The sequence below is a fragment of the Chiloscyllium punctatum genome, chromosome 11, assembly GCF_047496795.1.
Source record: "Chiloscyllium punctatum isolate Juve2018m chromosome 11, sChiPun1.3, whole genome shotgun sequence".
Taxonomy (NCBI): Eukaryota; Metazoa; Chordata; class Chondrichthyes; order Orectolobiformes; family Hemiscylliidae; genus Chiloscyllium; species Chiloscyllium punctatum.
The window spans coordinates 4,051,535-4,078,703 of NC_092749.1; the positions used below are offsets into that span (position 1 = coordinate 4,051,535).

The 27,169-nt window shown below is 55.1% G+C and overlaps 1 protein-coding gene across 4 annotated transcripts in view; it reads right to left on the reverse strand.

Annotated features, from left to right (window-relative positions):
- The window catches only part of LOC140482684 (protein-tyrosine kinase 2-beta-like), a 202,156-nt gene that overhangs the window by 36,406 nt on the left and 138,581 nt on the right, over window positions 1–27,169 (reverse strand). For all 4 annotated transcript variants that reach the window (XM_072580197.1, XM_072580200.1, XM_072580199.1 and 1 more), the window contains exons 14-19: window positions 13,448–13,492; window positions 11,960–12,057; window positions 10,657–10,741; window positions 5,641–5,741; window positions 3,672–3,787; window positions 337–437 (exon numbers count right to left, since the gene is read on the reverse strand). In XM_072580197.1, coding sequence (XP_072436298.1) covers window positions 337–437; window positions 3,672–3,787; window positions 5,641–5,741; window positions 10,657–10,741; window positions 11,960–12,057; window positions 13,448–13,492 — 546 coding nt within the window. The remainder of the gene's footprint in view (window positions 1–336; window positions 438–3,671; window positions 3,788–5,640; window positions 5,742–10,656; window positions 10,742–11,959; window positions 12,058–13,447; window positions 13,493–27,169) is intronic.

Genomic DNA, 27,169 nt, shown 5'->3' on the forward strand with positions numbered 1-27,169 from the left:
GTGTCACTGGAGTGTGAAATAACCCATATACATCCCCGTGGGTATCACCAGGAGAGTGTCAAATATTTCTTTCACCAGATTTCAAACCACCTCATGCCCAGTGAAATACATTCGCCGTGAAGTCATGTTGATGTAAATGTTAATCAGACAGCCATTTATGTGTCGCAAAATTCCAACATCTATCCCACACAGGGAGGGGTCTGTCTGCTTTATGCCTCACATCTCAGATGGGGCTCCAAGCCACGAGCTCAGACATTACCATTTTCCCAGATACTCAGTGTGTCTGGAACACCGAGAGACTGAGAGTGCTGAAAGACTGGAATGAAGCATCTTTACCTTTGTAATAATTATCATCTTCGATATAACGTGAGAGACCAAAATCTCCCAACTTCACACAGTCGTGAGCAGCGACCAGAACATTCCTCACCGCTATATCCCTGAGGGAGGGAAAGACAAGGGAGAGATGGTCAGAAAGAGAAAGAAAGGGGGGAGAGAAACAGAGAAAGAGAGGGAGACATGGGGGCAGAGAGGGGGAGAGAGGGGGAGGGAGGGGGAGGGAGAGAGAGAGAGAGAGAGAGGGAGAGAGATAGAGAGAGAGAAAGGCAGAGGGGGAAGAGGCAGAGAGAGGGGGAGAGGAAGAGAGAGGGAGAGAGGGGGAGAGGGGAAGAGTGAGACAGACTTGGACAGATGGAGAGAGAGAGAGAGATTGAGAGAGAGAGAGAAGAAGGCAGAGTAAGAGTGAAGAGAGGAAGAGGAAGAAAGAGGATGAGATGGAGTAAGAAAGACAGTGAGTGAGAGAAGTGAAATTAGAAAGAGAGAGAGAGAGAGAGAGAGATACAGACAGGCAGACAATAATCACTTCATTCAACTTTAAGAACATAAGAAACAGGAACAAACAGAGTCCATTCTGCCCCATCCAGCTCCATTGAATACGGTAACATTCAGCAGCTGATGGAAACTCAAATCCCTTTGATGTTCAGGCACTCTCCAGCCTCTTACTGTTGAAGAAATGCTCTGTATCTCTGTTTCCCTGTCTAACTGGATAACCACATCCTTGTCTACAATGTAGTTTATCTGCCAAATCTTTCCCCCATGCACTTAGCCCCTTCGAATCCCTCTCAAGCAGTTGAGAAAATACTCTCAAGTATTTTCCTCGCGACCCTTACCCTTTGGGCCCAACTTGGAAACTGCATCTTTTATTGTAGATCTGGCACGTTCCCAACAGCTGATGCTGGTCAATCCTGTCTCAGCATCCTCTTCCCATGGTGAGGTTGAGGCGGGAGGTATTCATCAGCTTCTAACCCTCCCACAGTCTGTATTATTTTAAATTGTGACCACTAACACACCCACTATATCTACAGAAACTCTTCCAACACACTGACGTGTGAATCTTCAACTCCATGGGATTTATCCACTTTAAGACATATTAAATTGTCTGGCAATTTTTATTTTCCTAATGTTGATATCTCACCCTTTCACTCAAGCTCCTAGCTTCTCCAATAATTCTGGGAGGTTTATAAACATTCCATAGAACATTCCAGCACAGTCCAGGCCCTTCGGCCCTCGATGTTGTGCCGACCTGTGGAACCAATCTGAAGCCCATCTAACCTGCACTATTCCATTCTCATCCGTATGTTTAAATGCCCTTCCAGTTAGCGAGTCTACCGCAGTTACAGGCAGGGAATTCCACGCCCCTACTTCTCTGAGTAAAGAAACTATCTCTGACATCTGTGCTACATCTATCATGCTTCAATTTAAAGCTATGTCCCCTTGTGCTAGCCATCACCATCTGAGGAAAAAGGCTCTCCCTGTCCACGCTATCTAACCCTCTGATTATCTTATACGTCTCAATTAAGTCGCCTCTCAACCTTCTTCTTTCCAATGAGATCAGACCCAAGTCTCTCAGCCTTTCCTCATAAGACCTTCCCTCAAGACCAGGCAACATCCTGGTAAATCTCCTCTGCACCCTTTCTAAAGCTTCCACATCCTTCCAATAATGCGGTGACCAGAACTGCACGCAATATTTCCTGCCATTTCCTCATTCCTCTTGACCTTGCTTGAAAAAGCATACTTTGCGAATCTTTTCCTTTCCATACACATATAGAAGCTTTTACAGTACACCTCTGTGTTTCTCGCTGGTTTACTGTCATCATGGAAAGCCATCCCTTCACCCTCAATCCAATCAAGGGGAACCAGAGTCTGACGGAGGAGTCAGCAGGAAACTGATGGATAGTTTGGAAACTCAGCTGGTTCCCTCTGATCTGCCTGACTGTCCATCCTGTGGAACTCTTCCTCAGAATAAAACCCCTCAGAAAGTCCTCACAGAATACAGTGACAGCCTCCACACCTCAGACCCTCTCTGTTTTTCAACATTTTCATGGAATGTGAGAGGGTGGCATTTATTCCCCAGCCCTAATGTCAGAGAACAGTTAAATCAACTCCATTGCCGAAGGTCTGGAGTCACGTGTAGGCCAGACCAGGTAAGGATGGCATGAGTGACCCAAGTGGGGTTTTATGGCAATTGATGATGGTTGTCATGAGACTAGCTTCCTGATTTCAGATTTTATTACCGTATATACTCATGTAAAGATCAAATTTTTTTAGACTACTTTTTAAGGTTAAATTTATGGGATCAACTATTACATGGATACGACCTTTGAGGGGCTGAAATTCACGTTACAGTCCAAAATACCATATCTTAGCTGAAGCCCAATGGATGTCTAAATGAATAACGAAAACACACACTGAATCACGGTAATATTACTATTCCAGGAGTGCTACAGGGGAACGGAGCTCAGTGGAGCTGCACACAGAGGGAGGTGGTCATCTGACTCTGACCTGATGCGTTTTTAAAGACCGGTGTGAATTGTGCAGAAAAACACATAATAACACAAAAGAAAAATTTCATTTCCTCATCGTAACATTTACGTACAGAATAGTACCTAGACACTCAAATGTTGATCTGTTACTGGTGAAGAACTAAAATCAACTTTTCCATGAGATATACAGAAAATTCCAGATGTTTTGGCCAAAAGTAGGAGATTGACTTTTACTCACGTATACACGGTAATTGAATTTAAATCCCACCAGTCACCGTGAGCACTAGCCTGAGCTTCTGGATTGTTAGAGAGCAGTGACAGTAACAGGACAGCACCAGCTCCCCCCATCCCCTTCTTCCCCCTAACCCCCCTCCCCCTTCATTGGTCCATTCAGCAGTGGGTTCCTCAATACTCCTCTGGAGCAGGGATCTGTCTGTCGGAGTATTCAGGGAGAGCCTCACAGCTTTCTGGGAAAAGGCAATCCGAAAGTTTCAGAGCCAGACATCAATCACCAATCCCCAGAATGCTCACTCAGTGACTTGCTCAACACCCGCTGCTCTGTCAGCTCCCTCAACTTCTCCTGCTCCCTCATCGCCCTCACACACACAAACAGCACAGCTCATGTTTTGGAATGCATCTCAGGAGGACATTTCTCATGGCTGTACAACTGTCGGAGATTGGCTATTACACAGGAGGAGGCCCTTCAGCCCACTGAGCTCATACCAGACCTGCCCAGGAGCAATTTAGTCCCGTCTACAAATCCAGGATGAGCCAGTCCCAGTATTGATCCTGTCTCCACACCTGGCCAGACAGCTGTGATCAGGTAACCACTGGATCAAGTGACTGACTTACCGATGAACAACTTTCACTCCCTCGAGGTACGCGAGAGCTTTGGAGATCTGCAAGGAGTAGTCAATCAGGGTCAGCACGTCCAGGTTGTTCTTATTTGTAGCCAGGTAGCTTTCCAACTGAATAGACACAAAACACAAAGACCGGGATCAGACGCCAGGATCGGAGAGCCGGAGCAGAGACCAGGATCAGAGACCAGGATCAGAGACCGGGATCAGACCAGCGATTGGTCAGAGAGGGCGAGACTGGAGACCGGGATTAGTCTGGGAGCAGTGTTGGAGATCAGTCAGCTCAGCTCCAGGACATCCCTGCAGGAGTTTTCAGCTGCTCCATCACAAGGGAATGTTTGCTGATGATTGCACAATGTTCAGCACCATTCGTGACTCCTCAGATACTGAAGCAGTCTGTACTCGAATACAACAAGATCTGGACAATATCCAGGCTTGGGCTGACAAGTTGCAAGCAACATTTACGTCACACAAATGCCAGACAATGCCCATCACCAATAAGAGACGTGATAACCACTGCCCCGTGATATCCAATGGTACTACCATCACTGAATCCCCCACTGTCAACATCCTGGGGCTTACCATTGACCAGAAACTTAACTAGACTCCCCACATAAACACAGTGGCTACAAGAGCAGTTCAGAGACTAGGGATACTGTGAATAACTCCCCTTTGACTCCCCAGATCCTGCCCACCATCTACAAGGTAACAGTCTGGAGGGTCATGGAACACTCCCCACTTGCCTGGATGGGGGCAGCTCCAACAACACTCAAGAAGCTCAACACCATCCAGGACAAAGCAGCCTGCTTGATTGGCACCACATCCTCAAGCAACCACTCCCTCCACCACCGATGCTCAGTAACAGCAGTGTGTATTATCTCCACGATGCTCTGCAGAAATTCACCAAAGATCCTCAGACAGCACCTTCCAAACCCACAACCACTTCCATCTGGAAGGACAAGGGCAGCAGATACATGGGAACACCACCCCCTGCAAGATCCCCACCAAGTCACTCCCAATCCTGACTCGGAAATATATCGCCGTTCCTCCAGAATTCCTGAGTCAAAATCTTGGAATTCCCTCCCTAAGGGCATTGTGGGTCAACCCACAGCACATGGACTGCAGCGGTTCAAGAAGGCAGCTCACCCCCACCTTCTCAAGGGGCAACTAGGGACGGGCATTAAAGACTCATCCAGCCAATGACACCGACATCCCACCAAATGAATTTAAAAAAGGTCCCTCCGACAGTGCAGCCCTCCCTCAGCACTGACCGTCCAACAGTGCCCACTCCCTCAGTACTGACCCTCCGACAGTGCCCACTCCCTCAGCACTGACCCTCTGACAGTGCAGCTCTCCCTCAGCACTGACCCTCCGACAGTGCAGCCCTCACTCAGCACTGACCCTCCGACAGTGCCCACTCCCTCAGCACTGACCCTCCGACAGTGCCCACTCCCTCAGCACTGACCGTCCGACAGTGCCCACTCCCTCAGCACTGACCGTCCGACAGTGTCCACTCCCTCAGCACTGACCCTCCGACAGTGTCCACTCCCTCAGCACTGACCCTCAGACAGTGCCCACTCCCTCAGCACTGACCCTCCGACAGTGCCCACTCCCTCAGCACTGACCCTCCGACAGTGTCCACTCCCTCAGCACTGACCCTCCGACAGTGCCCACTCCCTCAGCACTGACCCTCCGACAGTGCCCACTCCCTCAGCACTGACCCTCAGACAGTGCCCACTCCCTCAGCACTGACCCTCAGACAGTGCCCACTCCCTCAGCACTGACCCTCCGACAGTGCCGACTCCCTGTCAAACAGTATATTTGTATCTATGAAATGGGGCGTAGAGTTGAGGTCTGAATGAAATGATATCCTGGGAGGTTAAGCTGTTGAGCTGTTCTCCCTCCTCCTGGTAGGATTCGGGAGCCCACCTCCCCCCAACCCCCCACCCCAGCCCCTCACATACCTCTCCGTAGGGGTAAAGCTCCATGATGAGCCAGGCCGGCTCCTCCTCAATGATTCCGATCAGTTTGACAACATGTGGATGGTCGAGAGGTTTCATGATTGCTGCAACATCCAGGTAAAGCAGTTAGCGTGGGCACTAAGGGGGGAGTGAAACAAACTAAAAAAAACTCAGACCAACTGCGGATCCCGTAAATCAGACACACAGAGATTGCTGGGAAAATTCAGCGGGTCTGGCAGCATCTGTGAATATAAATCAGAGTTAACCTTTCAGGTCAAGTGACCCTTCCTGAGAACAGTTTTTGTTCTGTTCTTGTTTCTGATTTACAGCATTCACAGTTCTTTCAGTTTTGATGTGATAACAAGGCCTGGTGTGTGGGGTAGGGGGCTGGGACATGGGGGAGTTCAGGCCCTAAAGTTCCTGAACTCGATATTGAGTGGGGAGGGCTGCAGGGTCCCCGAGTGGATGGTGAGGGACTGTTCTTCCAGATTGTGCTGAGCTTCACTGGAGCACTGCAGCAAGACTGAGACAGAGATGTTGGAGAGGGAACAGGGTGGGGGGGTTACAGTGACAGGGAACAGGGTGGGGGGGTTACAGTGACAGGGAACAGGGTGGGGGGGGTTACAGTGACAGGGAATAGGGTGGGGGGGGGGGGTTACAGTGACAGGGAACTGGAAGCTCAGGGTCTGTTTTAGAGTCAGAGAGTCTTATAGATATACAGCATGGAACAGACCCTTCACACCAACCCGTCCATGCCGACCAGATATCCCAACCCAATCTAGTCCCACCTGCCAGCACCCGGCCCATATCCCTCCAAACCCTTCCTATTCATATACCCATCCAAATGCCTCTTAAATGCTGCAATTGTACCAGCCTCCACCACATCCTCTGTCAGCTCATTCCATACACGTACCACCCTCTGCGTGAAAAAGTTGCCCCTTAGGTCTCTTTTATATCTTTCCCCTCTCACCCTAAACCTATGCCCTCTAGTTCTGGACTCCCCCACCCCAGGGAAAAGACTTTGTCTATTTACCCTATCCATACCCCTTATGCTTTTATAAACCTCTATGAGGTCACCCCTCAGCCTCCGACGCTCCAGGGAAAACAGCCCCAGCCTGTTCAGCCTCTCCCTATAGCTCAGATCCTCCAACCCTGACAACATCCTTGTAAATCTTTTCTGAACCCTTTCAAGTTTCACAACACCTTTCCGATAGGAAGGAGACCAGAATTGCATGCAATATTCCAACAGTGGCCTAACCAATGTCCTGTACAGCCGCAACATGACCTCCCACCTCCTGTTCTCAATACTCTGACCAATAAAGGAAAGCATACCAAACACCTTCTTCACTATCCTATCTACCTGCGAGTTCACTTTCAAGGAGCTATGAACCTGCACTCCAAGGTCTCTTTGTTCAGCAACACCCCCTAGGACCTTACCATCAAGTGTATAAGTCCTGCTAAGATTTGCTTTCCCAAAATGCAGCACCTCACATTTATCTGAATTAAACTTCATCTGCCACTTCTCAGCCCATTGGCCCATCTGGTCCAGATCCTGTTGTAATCTGAGGTAACCCTCTTCACTGTCCAGTACACCTCCAATTTTGGTGTCATCTGCAAACTTACTAACTGTACCTCTTATGCTCACATCCAAATCATTTATGCAAATGACAAAAAGTAGAGGACCCAGCACTGATCCTTGTGGCACTCCACTGGTCACAGGCCTCCAGTCTGAAAAACAACCCTCCACCACCACCCTCTGTCTTCTACCTTTGAGCCAATTCTGTATCCAAATGGCTAGTTCTCCCTGTATTCCGTGAGATCTAACCTTGCCAATCAGTCTCCCATGGGGAACCTTGTCACACGCCTTACTGAAGTCCATATAGATCACATCTACTGCTCTGCCATCATCAATCCTCTTTGTTACTTCTTCAAAAAACTCAATCAAGTTTGTGAGACATGATTTCCCACACACAAAGCCATGTTGACTATCCCGGATCAGTCCTTGCCTTTCCAAATACATGTACATCCTGTCCCTCAGGATTCTCTCCAACAACTTGCCCACCAGCAACATCAGGCTCACCGGTCTATAGTTCCCTGGCATGTCCTTACCACTCTTCTTAAAGTTAGCCAACCTCCAGTCTTCCGGCACCTCACCTGTGACCATCGATGATACAAATATCTCAGCAAGAGGCCCAGCAATCACTTCCCTAGCTTCCCACAGAGTTCTGTTTTGCCGACAGAACGTAGATGTTCTGTGAAGGGGTCACCCAGTCTATGTTTTGTTTCCCCCCAGTGTAGAGGAGAGCACATTGTGAGCAGCGAGGACAGTAGACACAACCTCTTTGGTCCCAAATGGGAACCCAATCCTCTTCTCCCTAATACACCCACCTGGGTTTTCCCATGTTCCCTCTTCGCTCTCCTCATTTCTTTGTTTTAAATAACTCTCTGCAGTTCCTGTTCTTCTCTCAACTATCTGCTGTTCGGAGCCTTCACCATCCACCAGGACCTTCCTTTGCTCACTCTCACCAATCCTGGACGCCATTTGGCCTTCAGCGTTCTCGGGATTTGTGGGTCCCACCCTCCACCATTCCAGGAATACGTTGGCCCTGCACTTCCTACACACCCTCCCTCCCCTGGCTCTCCCTCTATTACCCGCCCTGCTCTCTCGATCCCCTCCAACCTTCCCTCACTCTCTCTCTATTGCTCTCCGCCCACTCTATTACCCCCCCTTCCCCTGCTCTCTCCATTCCCCCCACCACCCCATTGCAGTCTCTCTCTATTCTTCCCTCCCCCCACGCTCTCTCTCTCTCCCCCCCTCCCACTCTACCCCCTCAACCCCCCCACACTGCTGTCTCTCTCTACCCCCCTGTCTCCCAAAGCTCTGATGTGAATTTTCTGTAAGAAGCTGCCCTTTGGCCAAATTCTGTCATATTTTATTAAAATCAGCCTCTGCCCAGTTCAGAACCTTTATGCCTGCCCCATCTGTACTCTTGCCCTTTAATCTCATTGAGTTGTAGTGACCAACATGGAAGTGCTGCCCCCTGTTGTTCCCTAACACCCAGCCCAGCACTGGGCCCACCCCCTCCCCCAATTCCTGGCTTAAAAGGTTCTGATCAACATATCGCCAGAATTATGCCCTTACAGAACCTTTAGCACTTTGTGTATCTCAGTTCGTATTGGAGAAGCTGAAATTATTTAATTAATTTTGTATTTCTCGGAGATACACCAACATATCTGTCTTTCCATGTCTCCCTGAGAGGACGTCAGGGTTTGAGGGTCTCCAGTACAGTCTCAACAAAGTAACTGACATCTTTGGGTTTTTAAGTTCTACCCATATTGCCTCACTTGAGGAACATTCCAAGATATCTTCCCTCCTCACTGTAATAATGGATTCCTTGATCAATATTGTGACACCCCTTCCTTTCTTAACCTCACAACTCCCCCCCGCCCCTCCCCCCAACACCCTATCACCTAAAGACTCGATCCCTTGAATACTGCACTGTCAGTCCTGCCCCTCCCTCAGCCATGTCTCTGTGAGAGCGATGATATCACATCCCCAGGTGTTAACCAACACTCTCAGTTCATCCATCTCACTCACAAGACACCCCCCATTAAAATAAACACCATCCAGTCTTGCTCTGCTCCCTTGTGTCATAACTATGTGCACTGCCTGGTAGACAGGCTTGTTTCCTTCACTCTACACTTGTCAATGCATCATCTCTGACCGACGCCTCTTCCATTTGGAACATTTTACAGTGTGAACAATGAAAGAGAAATGCACAACCATCTGTAACCCATCCATGTGGGCCAAGGCACAATACCTTCCAATCTCTGTCAAGAACTTGAACATTGCTGAATAAAGACACATTTTGCCAAATCTTTCCATCTTGCATTTATCAGGACACTTTGCAAGAACACCAACTCAAGGGGAATACTAAGAGGAGAAATGTTGGCATGCTCCTGAAACTGGTATTTCTTGTGAATTAGATCGTGTCACAAAGCTAGTCCCGTTTTTTCCTAAAAGCTGTTGCTTGGCTCAAGGAGTCTCTGACCTTGATTTTGTTTTCAGAGGGACAGTAAACTGGGCCAGACTCTGATCAGGTAGGTAAAAATACTGACTGCAGATGCTGGAAACCAGATTCTGGATTAGTGGTGCTGGAAGAGCACAGCAGTTCAGGCAGCATCCGAGGAGCAGTCTGGTTTGGTACAGAGATGATAAGGATATTGAGAGGCCTTTTGTTTATATGTAAACAGAGGAAACTTCAGGACAAAGTGGTCATGTTTTAGAAGTAACCTGTAGAATGAAAGGGGAGTGGTCAGCAGTTTTAATTCACTCTTAAACTGGTTGGAAGTTCAACAGGGAGCTATGTGGAAACTTTCTCTCTCTCTCTGTCCTTGAACTTCAACCTATAAGCACCTGACCCTTTTTGTACTGTGTTTTAAAAGGGGTTTGCTCATTGGAAACATTGTGTATACTCAGAACAGCACAAGTAAGTCTGGTTTGGATAGACTGAGTTCTGTAGGGGTTCTTTATTCTGTTCTTTGTGTTTCGTGGTGTAATTTTGTGAATAAAGTTTTGTTTGTTTTAAAATCTGGTAGTCAACCTCGCTAACTTACTCTAGGTAATTTTCACTGTCCACTTACAGAAGCAAATTGTAAAGTTATGGTCTGGGACTGCCTGCTTCGGAATGTTTTGAGTGGTCTGGCCCAGTCCATAACAACCTGATGAGTGCAGAATTAAACGCTTTGGCAAAGTGAGGCGAGACTTTGCACTCGGTGAATTATTTGTGGCGTAGCCTGTGCTAGTGAAGACATTATTGTGGGCCTGAGGGGGATTCCCTGGACTATCCCCGACGGTTACGTTGGCTGGCGTTTGGACAATTCCAGTGGATAATCAGTGCAGTTACTCGGATGTAGACCATTGGATACAGCGACAAAGTGAACTGTAGCAAGGTCTCACTAGTAACCAGGATTACAGCCAGCTCCAAGCAGAACAAATCACAGGTAAACAAATCTTACTTCCTTCGACTAAGAACTTCTCCTTGACTTCAAGTGAGCAGTCAGTCTTACAGGTTTTCACTGCAACAGAGAGTTGTTCACCCCGCTGAAAAAAACAGGAGCAGAGGTGGATTGTGAAAAGTCATGTGACTGTTGAAGTCTCACAAATTAATAAAAAGAAAACTCCAACTGCCTTTAGGGAAACAAACATTCTCCGAAATTAGCAGTGTTTCCAGGCAAGGCAAACCCTGACCTGGGGTTCACACTAAAAGCAAAATACTGCCGATGCTGGAAATCTGAAATAAACGCACGCAATGCTGGAGAAACTCAGCAGATCTGGCAGCATCTGTGGAGAGTGAGACAGAGTTAATGTTCCAGTCGGATAGCACTGTTTTACAGACCCATCCCCAAACAGGAATCTGATCCTGTCTTGGGGGAGAGGAACTGGATAAGGCAGCTGATCGCGATGGAGTGGGTTATCAATTATGGGCAGATGAGTCTGCCACTGATAGAGAGGAACACCAGACTGGGTTCAGGGGGTTCAGAGGGAGAGAGAGGGAGGCGTGTCAGATGGGGGATGAGCTCAGGCAGATGGGTGACCACAGCTGCCAATTTCCCTCAACTTTCCCACTCGGATTTGGTCAAGTCATTAACAGGGAATTTACATCAGCCAATCAGGCAACTGTTGGAGATCCAGCAGCATTTCCTGCTAATTCCTTGCTCGATCAGTGATCCTGGGCGTCGGTAATCACCATCATGTAACCCAGACCCACTGTAACCAATAGGCAATCACAGCGTCACAGACAACTCTCACACTGGGCACAGAGTCAAGGCCAGGAGACAAGGGGAGAAATTGAGAGAACACATCAAGGAAAGGAGTGGAGGGCAGGAGGGAAAGGAGAAGTTGAGGGAGATGAGGGGAGGGTTTGAGGGAACATGTTACTCAAATTGAGACCCAACTCCTCTCGTACAATAGCGGGAAGAGACTGGAGGCTGCCCTGTATCTTTGCTTCATTTCCACAGATCTGGGCAGGGGGGTGGGACTTGTTTAGTTTGGGACTATGTTCAGCATAAACTGCTGTATGACTCGGTGATTTTCGGAAGGCGACACAGATCAGGAGCCGCCCCGTATTGGGACGAATCCAGAATACCACTTTGTCAATCCCCTCGTCGTTCAGTAGCACGGGGAAAGTGAAGATTCTGGAGCAGAACAAGCACATTTCAGTGAGTCTATAACAACCAATTTCATTCACAGGAAAAGGTTCCAGGAAAATTCTCCCATACAAAGGGCAAACCATGAAAAATTAATCCTTGGAATGCTCACTGCTGTTTTATAAACTCCTTCAAAAACCTGGCCGAAGAATCCTTCACCCAGAATTCGGCCCAGCACGATACTGTCTCGTGATATCGAGTTCTGAGGCACTGTAGGAGAGAGATAGAGAGCGAAAGGAGGGTAAAGGTGACACTATATAAACACAAGCAGCAACGCGAGACCCTTAATCGCAATTACATAGAAATACTAGAACTCAAAACATGGAAAGCTGAAACACTGTGCTCTGATCCCAATTTGTGACACAAAGAACAAGTCAGATCCCACAACAAAACCTGGCTAGATATCTTTTTTGGCATTTAACGTGGTGATCCATTGCTAAAAGATCACCACTCCAGGCTGAGATTTAGTTTTAGCAATAAATCAGACGTTTATTAGACAAAAAAGCGGCCAAAGTATAACAGTGTGAAAGATTTCAGACCCAGACCCAGTACCCAAAGTTCACATCGACTCTTCAGTTCACAGGTAATCAAATTCCAGAGACAATTTCGTTCTGTGTCCAATCGGAAGGTGTGAATTAACCTCTCTGATTTCTACTCCTCTGAGAGCTTCTCCTTTACTCCTCACACAACTAAACACTGAGACTTTCACAATTGTAAATGTCCAGATCAGATTTCTGATTAAACACATCCGGCTGGACGTTAAACAGCTGCATTCTACCACGGAGCCGATATTTCCAGGAGACAATTTTTACTTCTGACCCCAGCCAGCTCCCCTTCACATCACTGTACAACCCACAGTGCTGAGGGAGTGCCGCACTGTCAGAGGGTCAGTGCTGAGGGAGTGCCGCACTGTCAGAGGGTCAGTGCTGAGGGAGCGCCGCACTGTCAGAGGGTTAGTGCTGAGGGAGCGCCGCACTGTCGGAGGGTCAGTGCTGAGGGAGTGCCGCACTGTCAGAGGGTCAGTGCTGAGGGAGTGCCGCACTGTCAGAGGGTCAGTGCTGAGGGAGTGCCGCACTGTCAGAGGGTCAGTGCTGAGGGGGTGCTGCACTGTCGGAGGGTCAGTGCTGAGGGAGCGCCGCACTGTCGGAGGGTCAGTGCTGAGGGAGCGCCGCACTGTCGGAGGGTCAGTGCTGAGGGAGCGCCGCACTGTCGGAGGGTCAGTGCTGAGGGAGCGCCGCACTGTCGGAGGGTCAGTGCTGAGGGAGCGCCGCACTGTCGGAGGGTCTGTGCTGAGGGAGTGCCGCACTGTCGGAGGGTCAGTGCTGAGGGAGTGCCGCATTGTCAGAGGGTCAGTGCTGAGGGAGTGGTGACATTTAAATGAGATCCTTTAATGGAGGCTGCTGTACTCTCTCTGAGTCAGTGCCAGAACATGAAGGGAACAGGAGGTTACCCTAAATCCAGGTCAATATTTACCCCTCAACTAACGGAGGGTGTCAGATCGGTCTTTGATGGGAAAGTAAGATGGAATTCTGCTGTGCAGTAATGAGCTGCTGAGTTTCCCTGCATTAAAACTATGTCATTAACTCTCTCGCTGCCGTACCTGCAGATTTGGGAGTGTCTGGAATTTCAGCGTAGATCTCAGAGCCTGGAAAAGAGTTACAAACATTACACCCAGCCGAAGGAAAGCAGCAAGCATTCCCCAGCAAAATCCCAGCCATGGGGAGTCAGCAGGAATCCTCCCGGCGTTAGGCCAGCTCACCCCATAAACAACCCTGTGTCCATCTCCACCATCACATGGACAGGGGGTAGGCAGAGAGTCCAAGGGGTTGACAGCACAGGCAGAGGCCCTTCGGCCCATTGTGGGCATGAAGAACCACCTAGCTATTCTCATCTGGTCCGCCAGCACTTGGCCCATGGCCTTGTATGTCATGGCATTGCAAATATACATCGGAATACTTTTTACACAAACACAGAAAAGATAGGAACAGGAGGCCATTCGGCCCCTCAACCCTGTTTCCCCACACCCCCATTCAATACGACCATGGCTAATCATCGTGCTCAATACCCGAATCCCACCCTCCCCCCAATATCCCTCCATTCCTTTAGCCATTAGACCTACTTCCCTCTTGTAAACACATCATGTTTTACCTTCAGCCACTCTCTGTGGCAGTAGATACCACAGGCTCCCCTCTCTCTGGGTGAAGACATTCCTCCTCATCTCAGTCCTAAAAGCTTTCCCACTATCCTTAGACCATCCCCCCTGGTTCTGGATTCCCACAGCATTAGGATATTCCTCCCTACATCAAACCTGTCTATTCTGAATAGAGTTTTACTGGTTTCTCTGAGATCCCACCCCTCATTCTTCTTAACACCAGTGAATCCTAACCGACTCAATCCCTCCCCACATGTCAGTCCTGCTATCCCGGCAACCAGTCTGTAAACCTGCACTACTCTCCCTCAGGAGCAAGAACACCTTTCCTCAGATATAGAGACCCAAAGCTGCACACAATATTCCAGATGGGGCCTCACCAATGCTCTATATAATTGCAGCAAGACATCCTTGTTCCTGTACTCGAATCCTCTCACCATCAAGGCCAACATACAGTTTACCTTCTTCACCACCTGCTGCACCTGCACGTTTACTCTCAGTGACTGGTGCACGGGGACACCCAGGCCTTATCGAACATCCCTCTCTCTCACATTACAGCCGGTCAGGTAATAATGTCTTGTTGTTTGTTGTTGGGACCTCACGGTATAACCTGACCCTGTGCTGAGTGTATCACTCACACAGACAGCTCCCACCTGCCTGGAGGCTCTGTTCTGGATACCCATCTCTGGCCCACGTTCCCCCTTGGCTGATATCACCAATAAATGCCAACCTTGCGGTGACGCCCACATCTCCTGAGCTTTCTAAACACCCTCAAACCCCACCCTCCATCAGTCTTTACAAACCCAGCCTCAGCTGCCTGTGTCACTCACGGTCACCCAGATCGTTTTGATTTTCCATTCAACAGCCCTTCATGCAAACCTCAGCAAATGAATCAGTGCTCACTGACAGAAGGGTCTCTTCTGCACAACAATTGGATATTTTGAGAAGGGGTTAGATATCATTTTTGGGGATAAAGACATCAAAGAATTCTGATAAAGACATGAAGCAAATTTGGGACCAGGGTATCGAGTTGACCATGATCATGGTGAATAGTGGGGCAGGCTCTATGGAGTGAATGGCCTACTGTTCCTCCTGTGTTTCCGTGTAATCAATCGCTGGTCTCAGTTCCAGGAGGACTTTGGTATTAAACACCAGGACGGTCTTTTTAACAGTAACCGGGAAGCAGGGAAGGTGAAGCAGAATCCCTGGGACCCCAGAGAAACAAAGGCAGGCCCGAGGGACTGGACTGGTCTGTTTGAGAAATAACAGACCAGCAAGGCCACAAAGTGACGGGTGTGAACACACCAGCCCCACACTGAGTCACAAGTTATTCCTCAACCAAGATTTCTGGATATATTGCTGTCCTGTCAATGGTAGCAGCCAGTCAATTCTGCAAAATGTTTGCAAATCGAGAATTCTCAGTGTTCAGGTTTCCCTCGGTCACTGTCATTGTGTCTGAGAACCACCAGAGGGCAGTGCTGTATCAGTGAAGGTGTGGAAAGGCCCAACTCAGTTCAACCTCCTGTGGGACAGTGTACACACGGGGAGACAGCGTACACACGGGGAGACAGCGTACACACGGGGGGAGTGAAGGTACACACGGGGAGACAGCGTACACACGGGGGGAGTGAAGGTACACACAGGGGGAGTGAAGGTACACACAGGGAGACAGCGTACACACGGGGGGAGTGAAGGTACACACAGGGGGAGTGAAGGTACACACGGGGAGACAGCGTACACACGGGGGGAGTGAAGGTACACACAGGGAGACAAGGTACACACAGGGGGAGTGAAGGTACACACGGGGAGACAGCGTACACACGGGGGGAGAGAAGGTACACACGGGGAGACAGCGTACACACAGGGGGAGAGAAGGTACACACGGGGAGACAACGTACACACGGGGCGAGTGAAGGTACACACGGGGAGACAGCGTACACACGGGGGGAGAGAAGGTACACACGGGGAGAGTGAAGGTACACACGGGGAGACAGCGTACACACAGGGGGAGAGAAGGTACACACAGGGGGACAGCGTACACACGGGGAGACAGCGTACACACGGGGGGAGTAAAGGTACACACGGGGGGACAACGTACACACGGGGGGACAGCGTACACACGGGGAGACAGTGTACACACGGGGAGACAGTGTACACACGGGGGGAGTGAAGGTACACGCGGGGAGACAGCGTACACACGGGGAGACAGCGTACACACGGGGGGAGTGAAGGTACACACGGGGGGAGTGAAGGTACACACGGGGAGACAGCGTACACACGGGGAGACAGCGTACACACGGGGAGACAGCGTACACGCGGGGGGACAGCGTACACGCGGGGGGAGAGAAGGTACACGCGGGGGGAGAGAAGGTACACGCGGGGGGAGAGAAGGTACACGCGGGGGGAGAGAAGGTACACGCGGGGGGAGAGAAGGTACACGCGGGGGGAGAGAAGGTACACGCGGGGGGAGAGAAGGTACACGCGGGGGGACAGCGTACACGCGGGGGGAGTGAAGGTACACACGGGGGGAGACAGCGTACACACGGGGGGACAGCGTACACACGGGGGGACAGCCTACACACGGGGGGACAGCCTACACACGGGGGGACAGCCTACACACGGGGGGACAGCCTACACACGGGGGGACAGCCTACACACGGGGGGACAGCCTACACACGGGGGGACAGCCTACACACGGGGGGACAGCGTACACACGGGGAGACAACGTACACACGGGGAGACAACGTACACACGGGGAGACAACGTACACATGGGGGGAGAGAAGGTACACACGGGGAGACAGCGTACACACGGGGGGAGAGAAGGTACACACAGGGAGACAGCGTACACACGGGGGGGGTGAAGGTACACACGGGGAGACAGCGTACACACGGGGAGACAGCGTACACACGGGGGGAGTGAAGGTACACACGGGGAGACAACGTACACACAGGGAGGAGAGAAGGTACACACGGGGAGACAGCGTACACACGCGGGGAGTGAAGGTACACACAGGGAGACAACGTACACACAAGGGGAGTGAAGGTACACGCGGGGAGACAGCGTACACACGGGGGGAGTGAAGGTACACACGGGGAGCCAACGTACACACGGGGGGAGAGAAGGTACACACAGGGAGACAACGTACACACAGGGAGGAGAGAAGGTACACACGGGGAGACAGCGTACACACGCGGGGAGAGAAGGTACACGCGGGGAGACAGCGTACACACGGGGAGACAGCGTACACGCGGGGAGACAGCGTACACGCGGGGAGACAGCGTACACACGGGGGGAGAGAAGGTACACGCGGGGAGACAGCGTACACGCAGGGGGAGAGAAGGTACACGCGGGGAGACAGCGTACACGCAGGGGGAGAGAAGGTACACGCAGGGGGAGAGAAGGTACACGCGGGGAGACAGCGTACACACGGGGAGACAGCGTACACACGGGGGGAGAGAAGGTACACACGGGGAGACAGCGTACACGCGGGGAGACAGCGTACACACGGGGGGAGAGAAGGTACACGCGGGGAGACAGCGTACACGCAGGGGGAGAGAAGGTACACGCGGGGAGACAGCGTACACGCGGGGAGACAGCGTACACGCAGGGGGAGAGAAGGTACACGCGGGGAGACAGCGTACACACGGGGAGACAACGTACACACGGGGGGAGAGAAGGTACACACGGGGAGACAGCGTACACGCGGGGAGAGAGAAGGTATACGCGGGGAGACAGCGTACACACAGGGGGAGAGAAGGTACACGCGGGGAGACAGCGTACACACGGGGGGAGAGAAGGTACACGCGGGGAGACAGCGTACACAAGGGGGGAGAGAAGGTACACGCGGGGAGACAGCGTACACACGGGGGGAGAGAAGGTACACGCGGGGAGACAGCCTACACGCAGGGGGAGAGAAGGTACACGCGGGGAGACAGCATACACACGGGGGGAGAGAAGGTACACACAGGGAGACAACGTACACACAGGGAGGAGAGAAGGTACACACGGGGAGACAGCGTACACACAGGGGAAGAGAAGGTACACACGGGGAGACAACGTACACACGGGGCGAGTGAAGGTACACACGGGGAGACAGCGTACACACGGGGGGAGAGAAGGTACACACGGGGAGAGTGAAGGTACACACGGGGAGACAGCGTACACACAGGGGGAGAGAAGGTACACACGGGGGGACAGCGTACACACGGGGAGACAGCGTACACACGGGGGGAGTAAAGGTACACACGGGGGGACAACGTACACACGGGGGGACAGCGTACACACGGGGAGACAGTGTACACACGGGGAGACAGTGTACACACGGGGGGAGTGAAGGTACACGCGGGGAGACAGCGTACACACGGGGAGACAGCGTACACACGGGGGGAGTGAAGGTACACACGGGGGGACAGCGTACACACGGGGGGACAGCGTACACACGGGGGGAGTGAAGGTACACACGGGGAGACAGCGTACACACGGGGGGACAGCGTACACACGGGGGGACAGCGTACACACGGGGGGACAGCGTACACACGGGGGGACAGCGTACACACGGGGGGAGAGAAGGTACACGCGGGGGGAGAGAAGGTACACGCGGGGGGAGAGAAGGTACACGCGGGGGGAGAGAAGGTACACGCGGGGGGAGAGAAGGTACACGCGGGGGGAGAGAAGGTACACGCGGGGGGACAGCGTACACACGGGGGGAGTGAAGGTACACACAGGGAGACAGCGTACACGCGGGGGGAGTGAAGGTACACACGGGGGGAGACAGCGTACACACGGGGGGACAGCCTACACACGGGGGGACAGCCTACACACGGGGGGACAGCCTACACACGGGGGGACAGCCTACACACGGGGGGAGAGAAGGTACACACAGGGAGACAGCGTACACACGGGGGGGGTGAAGGTACACACGGGGAGACAGCGTACACACGGGGAGACAGCGTACACACGGGGAGACAGCGTACACACGGGGGGAGTGAAGGTACACACGGGGAGACAGCGTACACACGGGGGGAGAGAAGGTACACACAGGGAGACAGCGTACACACGGGGGGGGTGAAGGTACACACGGGGAGACAGCGTACACACGGGGAGACAGCGTACACACGGGGAGACAGCGTACACACGTGGGGAGTGAAGGTACACACGGGGAGACAACGTACACACAGGGAGGAGAGAAGGTACACACGGGGAGACAGCGTACACACGCGGGGAGTGAAGGTACACACAGGGAGACAACGTACACACAAGGGGAGTGAAGGTACACACGGGGAGACAGCGTACACACGGGGAGACAGCGTACACACGGGGGGAGTGAAGGTACACACGGGGAGCCAACGTACACACGGGGGGAGAGAAGGTACACACAGGGAGACAACGTACACACGGGGAGACAGCGTACACACGCGGGGAGAGAAGGTACACGCGGGGAGACAGCGTACACGCGGGGAGACAGCGTACACGCGGGGAGACAGCGTACACGCGGGGAGACAGCGTACACGCGGGGAGACAGCGTACACGCGGGGAGACAGCGTACACACGGGGGGAGAGAAGGTACACGCGGGGAGACAGCGTACACGCAGGGGGAGAGAAGGTACACGCGGGGAGACAGCGTACACGCAGGGGGAGAGAAGGTACACGCGGGGAGACAGCGTACACACGGGGAGACAACGTACACACGGGGAGACAGCGTACACACGGGGAGACAACGTACACACGGGGAGACAGCGTACACACGGGGGGAGAGAAGGTACACACGGGGAGACAGCGTACACACGGGGGGAGAGAAGGTACACGCGGGGAGACAGCGTACACGCAGGGGGAGAGAAGGTACACGCGGGGAGACAGCGTACACACGGGGAGACAACGTACACACGGGGAGACAGCGTACACACGGGGAGACAGCGTAAACACGGGGGGAGAGAAGGTACACACGGGGAGACAGCGTACACGCGGGGAGACAGCGTACACACGGGGGGAGAGAAGGTACACGCGGGGAGACAGCGTACACGCAGGGGGAGAGAAGGTACACGCAGGGAGACAGCGTACACGCGGGGAGACAGCGTACACGCAGGGGGAGAGAAGGTACACGCGGGGAGACAGCGTACACACGGGGAGACAACGTACACATGAGGAGACAACGTACACACGGGGGGAGAGAAGGTACACACGGGGAGACAGCGTACACGCGGGGAGACAGCGTACACGCGGGGAGAGAGAAGGTATACGCGGGGAGACAGCGTACACACAGGGGGAGAGAAGGTACACGCGGGGAGACAGCGTACACACGGGGGGAGAGAAGGTACACGCGGGGAGACAGCGTACACAAGGGGGGAGAGAAGGTACACGCGGGGAGACAGCGTACACACGGGGGGAGAGAAGGTACACGCGGGGAGACAGCCTACACGCAGGGGGAGAGAAGGTACACGCGGGGAGACAGCGTACACACGGGGGGAGAGAAGGTACACACAGGGAGACAACGTACACACAGGGAGGAGAGAAGGTACACACGGGGAGACAGCGTACACACGGGGGGAGTGAAGGTACACACGAGGAGACAACGTACACACGGCGGGAGAGAAGGTACACGCGGGGAGACAGCATACACACGGGGGGAGAGAAGGTACACACAGGGAGACAACGTACACGCGGGGAGACAGCGTACACACGGGGGGAGAGAAGGTACACGCGGGGAGACAACGTACAAACGGGAGGAGAGAAGGTACAAGCGGGGAGACAGCCTACACGCGGGGAGACAGCGTACACACGGGGGGAGAGAAGGTACACGCAGGGAGACAGCGTACACACGCGGGGAGGGAAGGTACACACAGGGAGACAACGTACACGCGGGGAGACAGCGTACACGCGGGGAGACAGCGTACACGCGGGGAGACAGCGTACACGCGGGGAGACAGCGTACACACGGGGAGACAGCGTACACACGGGGAGACAGCGTACACACGGGGGGAGAGAAGGTACACACGGGGAGACAGCGTACACACGGGGAGACAGCGTACACGCGGGGAGACAGCGTACACGCGGGGGGAGAGAAGGTACACGCGGGGGGAGAGAAGGTACACGCGGGGGGACAGCGTACACACGGGGGGAGTGAAGGTACACACGGGGAGAGAACGTACACACGGGGAGACAGCGTACACACGGGGAGACAGCGTACACACGGGGAGACAGCGTACACACGGGGAGACAGCGTACACATGGGGGGACAGCGTACACACGGGGGGACAGCGTACACACGGGGGGATAGCGTACACACGGGGGGAGTGAAGGTACACACGGGGAGACAACGTACACACGGGGAGACAGCGTACACACGGGGGGACAGCGTACACACGGGGGGACAGCGTACACACGGGGGGACAGCGTACACACGGGGAGACAGCGTACACACGGGGGGAGAGAAGGTACACACGGGGAGACAGCGTACACACGGGGAGACAGCGTACACACGGGGGGAGTGAAGGTACACACGGGGAGACAACGTACACACAGTGAGGAGAAAAGGTACAGACGGGGAGACAGCGTACACACGCGGGGAGTGAAGGTACACACAGGGAGACAACGTACACACAGGGGGAGTGAATGTACACGCGGGGAGACAGCGTACACACGGGGAGACAGCGTACACACGGGGGGAGTGAAGGTACACACGGGGAGACAGCGTACACACGGGGGGAGAGAAGGTACACACAGGGAGACAACGTAAACACGGGGGGAGTGAAGGTACACACGGGGAGACAACGTACACACGGGGGGAGTGAAGGTACACACGGGGAGACAACGTACACACAGGGAGACAGCTTACACACGGGGAGACAGTGTACACACGGGGGGAGTGAAGGTACACACGGGGAGCCAGCGTACACACGGGGGGAGAGAAGGTACACACAGGGAGACAACGTACACACAGGGAGGAGAGAAGGTACACACGGGGAGACAGCGTACACACGCGGGGAGTGAAGGTACACACAGGGAGACAACGTACACACGGGGGGAGTGAAGGTACACACGGGGAGACAACGTACACACGGGGGGAGTGAAGGTACACGCGGGGAGACAGCGTACACACGGGGGGAGAGAAGGTACACACAGGGAGACAACATACACGCGGGGAGACAGCGTACACACGGGGGGAGAGAAGGTACACGCGGGGAGACAACGTACACACGGGAGGAGAGAAGGTACAAGCGGGGAGACAGCCTACACGCGGGGAGACAGCGTACACACGGGGGGAGAGAAGGTACACGCAGGGAGACAGCGTACACACGCGGGGAGTGAAGGTACACACAGGGAGACAACGTACACACGGGGAAACAGCGTACACGCAGGGGGAGAGAAGGTACACGCGGGGAGACAGCGTACACGCAGGGGGAGAGAAGGTACACGCGGGGAGACAGCGTACACACGGGGAGACAGCGTACACACGGGGAGACAGCGTACACACGGGGGGAGAGAAGGTACACACGGGGAGACAGCGTACACGCGGGGAGACAGCGTACACGCGGGGAGACAGCGTACACGCGGGTGGAGAGAAGGTACACGCGGGGAGACAGCGTACACGCAGGGGGAGAGAAGGTACACGCGGGGAGACAGCGTACACGTGGGGAGACAGCGTACACGCAGGGGGAGAGAAGGTACACGCGGGGAGACAGCGTACACACGGGGAGACAACGTACACACGGGGAGACAGCGTACACACGGGGAGACAGCGTACACACGGGGGGAGAGAAGGTACACACGGGGAGACAGCGTACACGCGGGGAGACAGCGTACACACGGGGGGAGAGAAGGTACACGCGGGGAGACAGCGTACACACGGGGAGACAACGTACACACGGGGAAACAGCGTACACACGGGGGGAGAGAAGGTACACACGGGGAGACAGCGTACACGCGGGGAGACAGCGTACACACGGGGGGAGAGAAGGTACACGCGGGGAGACAACGTACACACGGGAGGAGAGAAGGTACAAGCGGGGAGACAGCCTACACGCGGGGAGACAGCGTACACACGGGGGGAGAGAAGGTACACGCAGGGAGACAGCGTACACACGCGGGGAGTGAAGGTACACACAGGGAGACAGCCTACACGCGGGGAGACAGCGTACACGCAGGGGGAGAGAAGGTACACGCGGGGAGACAGCGTACACGCAGGGGGAGAGAAGGTACACGCGGGGAGACAGCGTACACACGGGGAGACAACGTACACACGGGGAGACAACGTACACACGGGGGGAGAGAAGGTACACACGGGGAGACAGCGTACACGCGGGGAGACAGCGTACACACGGGGGGAGAGAAGGTACACGCGGGGAGACAGCGTACACGCAGGGGGAGAGAAGGTACACGCGGGGAGACAGCGTACACACGGGGAGACAGCGTACACGCAGGGGGAGAGAAGGTACACACGGGGAGACAGCGTACACACGGGGAGAGAGAAGGTACACGCGGGGAGACAGCGTACACGCGGGGAGACAGCGTACACGCGGGGAGACAGCGTACACGCGGGGAGACAGCGTACACGCGGGGGGAGAGAAGGTACACGCGGGGAGACAGCGTACACGCGGGGAGACAGCTTACACGCGGGGAGACAGCGTACACGCAGGGGGAGAGAAGGTACACGCGGGGAGACAGCGTACACACGGGGAGACAACGTACACGCGGGGAGACAACGTACACACGGGGGGAGAGAAGGTACACGCGGGGAGACAGCGTACACGCGGGGGGAGAGAAGGTATACGCGGGGAGACAGCGTACACACAGGGGGAGAGAAGGTACACGCGGGGAGACAGCGTACACACGGGGGGAGAGAAGGTACACGCGGGGAGACAGCGTACACACAGGGGGAGAGAAGGTACACGCGGGGGGACAGCGTACACACGGGGGGAGAGAAGGTACACGCGGGGAGACAGCCTACACGCAGGGGGAGAGAAGGTACACGCGGGGAGACAGCGTACACACGGGGGGAGAGAAGGTACACGCGGGGAGACAGCGTACACGCGGGGAGACAGCGTACACGCAGGGGGAGAGAAGGTACACGCGGGGAGACAGCGTACACACGGGGAGACAGGGTACACACGGGGAGACAGCGTACACGCGGGGAGATAGCGTACACGCGGGGGGAGAGAAGGTACACGCGGGGAGACAGCGTACACACGGGGGGAGAGAAGGTACACGCGGGGAGACAGCGTACACACGGGGAGACAGCGTACACGCGGGGAGACAGCGTACACGCGGGGAGACAGCGTACACGCGGGGAGACAGCGTACACACGGGGAGACAGAGCGTACGCGCGGGGAGACAGAGCGTACGCGCGGGGAGACAGAGCGTACGCGCGGGGAGACAGAGCGTACGCGCGGGGAGACAGAGCGTACACGCGGGGAGACAGAGCGTACGCGCGGGGAGACAGAGCGTACACACGGGGAGACAGAGCGTACACACGGGGAGACAGCGTACACACGGGGGGAGAGAAGGTACACACGGGGAGACAGCGTACACGCGGGGAGACAGCGTACACGCGGGGAGACAGCGTACACGCGGGGGGACAGCGTACACACGGGGGGAGAGAAGGTACACGCGGGGAGACAGCGTACACACGGGGAGACAGCGTACACACGGGGAGACAGCGTACACACGGGGGGAGAGAAGGTACACGCGGGGAGACAGCGTACACACGGGGAGACAGCGTACACACGGGGGGAGAGAAGGTACACACGGGGGGACAGCGTACACGCGGGGAGACAGCGTACATGCGGGGAGACAGCGTACACGCGGGGAGACAGCGTACACACGGGGGGAGAGAAGGTACACGCGGGGAGACAGCGTACACACGGGGAGACAGCGTACACACGGGGAGACAGTGTACACACGGGGGGAGAGAAGGTACACGCGGGGAGACAGCGTACACGCGGGGAGACAGCGTACACGCGGGGAGACAGCGTACACACGGGGGGAGAGAAGGTACACGCGGGGAGACAGCGTACACACGGGGAGACAGCGTACACGCGGGGAGACAGCGTACACACGGGGAGACAGAGCGTATGCGCGGGGAGACAGAGCGTACGCGCGGGGAGACAGAGCGTACGCGCGGGGAGACAGAGCGTACGCGCGGGGAGACAGAGCGTACGCGCGGGGAGACAGAGCGTACACACGGGGAGACAGAGCGTACACACGGGGAGACAGCGTACACACGGGGGGAGAGAAGGTACACACGGGGAGACAGCGTACACGCGGGGAGACAGCGTACACGCGGGGAGACAGCGTACACGCGGGGGGACAGCGTACACGCGGGGAGACAGCGTACACGCGGGGGGAGAGAAGGTACACACGGGGAGACAGCGTACACACGGGGGGAGAGAAGGTACACGCGGGGAGACAGCGTACACACGGGGAGACAGCGTACACACGGGGAGACAGCGTACACACGGGGAGACAGCGTACACACGGGGGGAGAGAAGGTACACACGGGGAGACAGCGTACACGCGGGGAGACTGTGTACATGCGGGGAGACAGCGTACACACGGGGGGAGAGAAGGTACACGCGGGGAGACAGCGTACACACGGGGGGAGAGAAGGTACACGCGGGGAGACAGCGTACACACGGGGAGACAGCGTACACGCGGGGAGACAGCGTACACGCGGGGAGACAGCGTACACACGGGGGGAGAGAAGGTACACGCGGGGAGACAGCGTACACGCGGGGAGACAGCGTACACACGGGGAGACAGCGTACACACGGGGAGACAGAGCGTACGCGCGGGGAGACAGAGCGTACGCGCGGGGAGACAGAGCGTACGCGCGGGGAGACAGAGCGTACGCGCGGGGAGACAGAGCGTACGCGCGGGGAGACAGAGCGTACGCGCGGGGAGACAGAGCGTACGCGCGGGGAGACAGAGCGTACACGCGGGGAGACAGAGCGTACACGCGGGGAGACAGAGCGTACACGCGGGGAGACAGCGTACACACGGGGAGAGAGAAGGTACACACGGGGAGACAGCGTACACACGGGGGGAGAGAAGGTACACGCGGGGAGACAGCGTACACACGGGGAGACAGCGTACACACGGGGAGACATTGTACACACGGGGGGAGAGAAGGTACACACGGGGAGACAGTGTACACGCGGGGAGACTGTGTACATGCGGGGAGACAGCGTACACACGGGGGGAGAGAAGGTACACGCGGGGAGACAGCGTACACACGGGGGGAGAGAAGGTACACGCGGGGAGACAGCGTACACACGGGGAGACAGCGTACACGCGGGGAGACAGCGTACACACGGGGGGAGAGAAGGTACACGCGGGGAGACAGCGTACACGCGGGGAGACAGCGTACACGCGGGGAGACAGCGTACACGCGGGGAGACAGCGTACACACGAGGAGACAGAGCGTACGCGCGGGGAGACAGAGCGTACGCGCGGGGAGACAGAGCGTACGCGCGGGGAGACAGAGCGTACGCGCGGGGAGACAGAGCGTACGCGCGGGGAGACAGAGCGTACGCGCGGGGAGACAGAGCGTACGCGCGGGGAGACAGAGCGTACGCGCGGGGAGACAGAGCGTACGCGCGGGGAGACAGAGCGTACGCGCGGGGAGACAGAGCGTACGCGCGGGGAGACAGAGCGTACGCGCGGGGAGACAGAGCGTACGCGCGGGGAGACAGAGCGTACACACGGGGAGACAGAGCGTACACGCGGGGAGACAGCGTACACATGGGGGGAGAGAAGGTACACACGGGGAGACAGCGTACACACGGGGAGACAGCGTACACACGGGGAGACAGTGTACACACGGGGGGAGAGAAGGTACACGCGGGGAGACAGCGTACACACGGGGAGACAGCGTACACACGGGGAGACAGTGTACACACGGGGGGAGAGAAGGTACACACGGGGAGACAGTGTACACGCGGGGAGACAGCGTACACACGGGGGGAGAGAAGGTACACGCGGGGAGACAGCATACACACGGGGGGAGAGAAGGTACACGCGGGGAGACAGCGTACACACGGGGAGACAGCGTACACGCGGGGAGACAGCGTACACGCGGGGAGACAGCGTACACGCGGGGAGACAGCGTACACACGGGGAGACAGCGTACACACGGGGAGACAGCGTACACACGGGGGGAGAGAAGGTACACGCGGG